This window comes from Eulemur rufifrons, chromosome 1, assembly GCF_041146395.1.
Source record: "Eulemur rufifrons isolate Redbay chromosome 1, OSU_ERuf_1, whole genome shotgun sequence".
NCBI lineage: Eukaryota > Metazoa > Chordata > Mammalia > Primates > Lemuridae > Eulemur > Eulemur rufifrons.
This window is the reverse complement of record NC_090983.1, coordinates 101,170,196-101,176,195: the sequence shown is the minus strand read 5'-3', so window position 1 is coordinate 101,176,195 and position 6,000 is coordinate 101,170,196. Positions and strand designations below refer to the sequence as shown.

The 6,000-nt window shown below is 45.9% G+C and overlaps 1 protein-coding gene across 5 annotated transcripts in view; it reads left to right on the top strand.

The window, feature by feature from the left end:
* Positions 1–627: 627 nt before the first annotated feature.
* SAP130 (Sin3A associated protein 130) overlaps positions 628–6,000 on the top strand; it is an 89,534-nt gene continuing 84,161 nt past the window's right edge. For all 5 annotated transcript variants that reach the window (XM_069473888.1, XM_069473905.1, XM_069473879.1 and 2 more), the window contains exons 1-2: positions 628–758; positions 2,397–2,514. In XM_069473888.1, coding sequence (XP_069329989.1) covers positions 2,403–2,514 — 112 coding nt within the window. In that variant the 5' untranslated portion in view covers positions 628–758; positions 2,397–2,402. The remainder of the gene's footprint in view (positions 759–2,396; positions 2,515–6,000) is intronic.

Sequence of the window (6,000 nt, the reverse complement as noted above, 5' to 3'; positions counted from 1 at the left end):
TTTACAATCCGGAAGACCTGGGCAGGGGTGCGCAGCTGCCTGTCCGAGCGGCCTGCTTTCGCGGGCGGGTGCTGGGCGCAAACCCGACAGGGTCGCCAGTGCCGCGCGCCGGATCGCCCACGGTGCTGAGGGTTCGCCGACCGCGGCCTTCGGTGGTGACAGTAAGTCCCAGGCGCGGCGCGGGGACTCGGGCACAGTCAGGACACAGTCGGGCCGCCGCAGTTGGCCTCCATTGCCCTTTCCCGCGCCACACCGCTCCTCCTCGCCTCGGGAAAGTGAAACCTAGTTTCCTCAGGCTGAGGCCAAGAACAGGCTCCACTATCTTCCCGCTGCGCAGAGAGAAGAGGCAGAAGCGACTCTAGACAGCAAAGGAGTGTGTTGCCCCGGCGCGGTGGCCCGGAAGCCCCGCCCCGGCGCTCTCCACCCCCTTCGCGGCCCGCCTTCGCGGCCCGCCCTCCCGGCGCGCAGGACTACATTTCCCAGAGGAATCCGCGGCCGTGGGGGCGGACCCGTCCGCTCTCCCGCTCACGCCGAATGGCGACTGGCTATCCCAAAGGCAGGCGGGGCCTGCTCCAGCCAATAGGCGGGAGGCTCGTTACGGCGGCGGAAGCAGCGGCGCTAGAGTGAGGGGTGGGGGGCAGAGTGCTATCGCCCCGGCAGCGGCTGCGGGTCCGGAGCCTGGGGACGTCGCCCCACAGGCGGAGAGCGCACGGGAACGAGCTCGAGGCGGCGCGGCGGCCACTCGGCGCAGCACCCAGGTAATGGCGGGACAGGCGCCCGGGAGGGGAGGGGAGGAGACGAGGGGGCGGGGCGGCCGAGCCGGGCTGCAGCGTCCGTCCCGCTGCGCGTCCCCGGGGAAGGGCAGAGGTGCCTCGTCTCTTGCGCTCGGACCCCGGCTCTTTCGCGAGCTGGGCACGGCGGTTGGGCCGGCGACAGGGGCCGGGTGTCCTGTGGCGAGGAAGGGAGAGGCACCGAGAGGGATGGGCTGACCCGGGCGTGGGGGCGTGGCGGACGTGGGCCTTGGCGGGGAAGCTGCGCGGCTGGGGGAGTGCGGGCGGGCGGCCCAGGGAGCTTGGCTCCTGGAGCAGTTTAAAGTGACTCTCCACATCCGGGCCCTGCGCCCGCCGCTTTCAGACCCGGGCCGAGGCGGGGCCTCCCAGCTCCCCGCCCCCCTCACCGGGAGCCCCTGTCTTCCTCTACCATTGGCTCAGCCTCGAGGGGTTTGGGCTGCCCCGGCGAGGCTCGCGCCTGATTGGCTGGCGATCGGCGGGAGGGTGGGGCGGGCCCAGAGCGCTCAGGTCACGGTGGATTGGTCCTGGGCCTCCAGTGACGCGCCGGGCGTGGAGCCAATGGGCGGGCGGGGGAGGCAGGGGCAGGTTCGGGGGAAGAGGACTGGGAGCCCAGCGGCGGCCGGGCGGCCGGGGTGAGTGGGGCCAGCGGGACTGGACAGCGGCGGGCCCAGGGCGCCGTCCAGCACGGTTCTTCTCTGTGCCGCCGGAGCCCAGCACTGCCACCGACATGGGCCCTCCGCGGCACCCCCAGCTGGCGAGATGGAAGCGGGAGGTGCGGGTGGCGGGCGGCGGCCACAGGTAAAGAGGCACAGCGTCTGTCTTGTTCGGGGGCTCCCAGAACGCTTCCCCATCCCCCGAGACGGAGTCTCAGACACCGAAGTGTCTGAAAACCTGTGTCCTCCGATCTCAGCGGGGAGTTCGGGGTAGGGTTGGGTTACGAGCGATTCGGGGGAGATGGCAGAGCTTGGCCCCGGAGGGAAAAGTCTGGGACGATTTTAGAGAAGATGGAGGTTTCGGGTCCCTCTGGCTCTGGGGGGGTGTGTGAAAGAGAGGAAGAAAAGGAAATCCATAAATGGAGGACTTTGCAGAAAAGCATTTGAGATTCTTTTTGCATCAGGTCTTGATGTAAGATTTCTAATCCTTTTTTAGTGCTGGGCATCCCCTCTCTGAATGTTCCTGTGCCATACTAATCACAGTTTTGTTCACTTTGGTGTGAGGTTTGAGTCTTTCAAAGAGACATGCCATTTTCCATAAAACTTCACGCAGAGGAATAACATACGCATTGTGGTAATACCTATCGTGTGGCTGTGGTACAGGATTCAGTGTTGATTTTTTTAGCATAGCAATCCACAAGTATTTATGGAGGGCCATGGTATCCTCTAGCACCATATAAATGACGTTGTTATTCATTGAACTGATGTACATGAAAAACTTACGTAGTTTAAATAATGTCTGCACTTTTGTTGATCATGAATCGTTTAGATAAATGATGCCGCTTTTGCTTTTCCAAAGGAATGTGTCATGGGTACTAAAGATGCTTTAATTTCTCAATGTTGATTCTACTCTGAGAATCTAGTAATAACCATGTGACTGTGTGTACTGCAGGTGGAAATGAGTTCTCAACAGTTTCCTCGGTTAGGAGCCCCTCCCACTGGGTTGAGCCAGACCCCTTCTCAGATTGCAAACAGTGGTTCTGCAGGATTGATAAACCCAGCTGCCACAGGTGAGATTGTAATATTCTTCTATATTTCTTTCTGCTTGAAGAATATAGCCAGTTTTCTGACTTAAAAATTAGCAAATTCTTTCTAGGATTTTAGTAGATACTAGTTTATGGGATAGAAATTTAATTGCTATTCTAATTTAAACAGGGCTTTTTTCTTCCTGTTTTAACTACTTCATTCACATATACAAGCGTACACATGCAGCTTACGGTAAAGCATGCCTATAAGAAGTATTGTTGAAATGCGTTGAAGTGTTCTTGTCTGATTAATGCCCAGGTGTATAGTATAGTGCCATGAGAGTGCCCAAAGGTGTGTAAGGCATAGGTCTTGCCTTTTAGGAACTTACTATCTAGGAAAAGAGGTTTTAAAAAAAGTACATGCAGTTGTCCCTTGGTATCCATGGGAGATTGGTTCCAGGACCCTTGCGGATACCAAAATCCACCGATGCTCAAGCCCCTTCTATAAAGCGGCAAAGTGTTTGCATATAACCTATGCATATCCTCTGCTATACTTTAAATCATCTTTAGATTACTTACGATACCTAATATGTAAATGCTATGTAAAGTTGTCATACTGTATTGCTAAAAGAGCAGTGATAAGGACAAAAGTCTGTAGTGCTCAGTACAGAGGCAGCCATCTTTTCTTCCCCAAATATTTTCCATCCATGGTTGGTTGAACCCACAGATGCAGAACCCATGGAATATGGACAGTCAACTGTATACACATGTATGCAACTTGGTTTTTAGTCTTACACCTTTTGAGTGCTGTAGATCAGTGGTTCTCACTGTGATGAAAATATTTGGCAATGTCTAGAGATGTCTTTAGTTGTCACAACTAGAGAGTGCTATTAGCATGTGATAGAGGCTAGGGATGCTGCTAAACATCCTACAAGATATGGGAACCCCCACACTAAAGTGTCCAGTCAGCAGTGCTGAAGTTGAGGATTCCATCAAATACTCTCTTTTTCTCTATGTGTTAAGTAAAAAAGTGGGATTGCAAAGTGAAATAAACTCCTTTTTTCACCACCAAATTCTTGTGTTCCTTATGGTAAATGGCACCACTGTCTAATCATTGCTCAAACTAGTAGCTGAGGCATTTTGATTGCTCTGTCTTTGTCTCTTTCTATAAACTGTGACTCTTGTCTAATATTTCAGCCTCATTTCTTATTGCTTTGTCTCCTTCCTGACAATTTTTTTTTGTTACAGATTTATTTTAATTCTCTTTAGACTTGAAGTTACTTTAAGCTACCTTATACCTCCTGCCTGATGGTATCTACTCATATTTTCTGAATGAATGATGAAAAGTTCTCAATAAAATAGTGGTGGAACGGCAGAATATCCATATGGGGAAAAAAATAGCCTCAAACTTGACCATCTCCATACAGAAAGATTAACTCCAAATGTGTCATAGACTGAAATCTAAAATTCAAAGTTTCTAAAAGAAAAAAAGAAATTATGTGCAACTTTGGAGTAAAATTGCTAAGTTCACAAAATGCAGTAATCATAAAAGAAGCAATTGATACAGTGTGCTTAATCAAAATTTAGTATGATTGCTTTTCAAAAGACACCATTAAAATAGAAGGGCAAGCCACAGATTCAGAAACATTTATGATAAATACACTAATGTACTGTAAAAGACTTACATTTTGAATGTATAAAGAACTCCTGTGTAATTCAGTAGTAAAAAGACAACCTGATTATTTTTGAATGGCCAAAATATTTGAATGGACACTTCACCAGAAAAGCTGTATGAATGCCAAATAAGCCCATGAAAAAATGTTCAGCATTATTAATCTTCAGGGCAATGCAAATTAAAACCATTGTGAGAAACTACTACGAATCCACTAAAAAGACTGAAATTAGAAAGACTGACAATAACAAGTATTGGTATGATTGTGGAGCAAATAGAACTCATACATTATTGGTAGGAATACAGAATGGTCTAGCTACTTCAGGAAGCAGTTTGATAATAGCTTATAAAATTAAATATACACTTACCATAAAACCGAGCGATCTTATTCCTTAGGTATTTATAAATAAATGAAAATATATACTTTCATAAAAATGTATCTAAGACAAAGGATTAGTGAATTATATATCTTAATTGTATTTCAGTAGTGCTAATTGATTAAAAAATGAAGAAAAGATGAAGATACCTTCACAAAAGAAGATGTGTATGAATGGCCTATGATCACATAAAAGGATGTTCAACATTACTAGTCATCGTGGAAATGCTAATTAAAACCACAGTGATGTGCACACTACACACCCACTAGAATGGCTGTATATCAAACAGTGATGAGAGTGAGGAGCCGCTAGAGCTCTCATACTGTTAGTGGGAACTTTGGAAAGTACTTCGGTAAAGTTAAACACGTACTTGCCATTTGACCCACCCATTCAGCTCTTTGGTGTTACTGAGGATGTTTGTAAAAAAATCATTGACCTTTCTACTCTTGGATAGCCATGTTGTTATATGTAAATTATACTTCAGTAAAGTGGATTTATAAATCAGAATTTTAAAAATTCTGAATGACCTGGGAGAAAAGTCAGTATATGATAAAAAAGAAAATATACATCAGTTTTTTCACCTAGCATTTGTACTTTTAGAAATTTTTTCCTGAAGAGATCACTGGACGAGGTTGTTGATAATAGCAAAAATTTGGAAATAACCTAAAAGCCCATCAATAATATAGTGGTTATCTATGCAGTAGAATCTGATTTAGCCTTTAAAAATGATGCAGTACTTCATATTACTCAATGGTTCCACCCCTAAGAATATATCCAATAGAAATGGTACATATGTTCACTAAAAGACATGTAAAGGGATATTACTAGCATTATTCAAAATGCAAAAACTGAAAACTAAAGTGCCTTTTAACAGTAAAATGGATAGTTTGTGCTTCATTCACACAGTGTCATTGTACATACAGCATTGAGAATGAAAGATCTACAGGTATGTACAATAATATGGTGAATTTCATACCTGTAAGTGAAAAGCAAAACACAACAGACATATATTTGTTATGAGTCTGTTTATATAAAGTACAAAAATAGGCAGCACTAATCCGTTGTGTTACAAGTTAGGATATTGGGCTTCCTTGGGAGGGAGGGTGTCTAGGGGACTAGTAATGTTTTGTTTCTTGAGCTGGGTGCTGGTTACTCTGCTTTTGAAAGTCCATTGAGCTGCACAATTAACATTTGTGCGCTTATTTTTATGAAGGTTATACTTTAATGGAAAAGTTAAATGAATAAAAATTCATCCCAAATTAAAGAGGTAAGAAGTATCTGAAAGTTCCACCAAAATGTTAACTGTTGTTCCCTTTGGGGGATAGGTTTTGAGGCAGCTTTACTTTCTTTATAATTTTCCAAATAATTTAAATTCCCTACATAAGTAAATGTTATCTTTATGTTCAGAAAAGTGAGAATGTTAATACTATTTTGGAAAAATGATGGATAAATACAAGTTAATATTTTCACACACTCCTTATT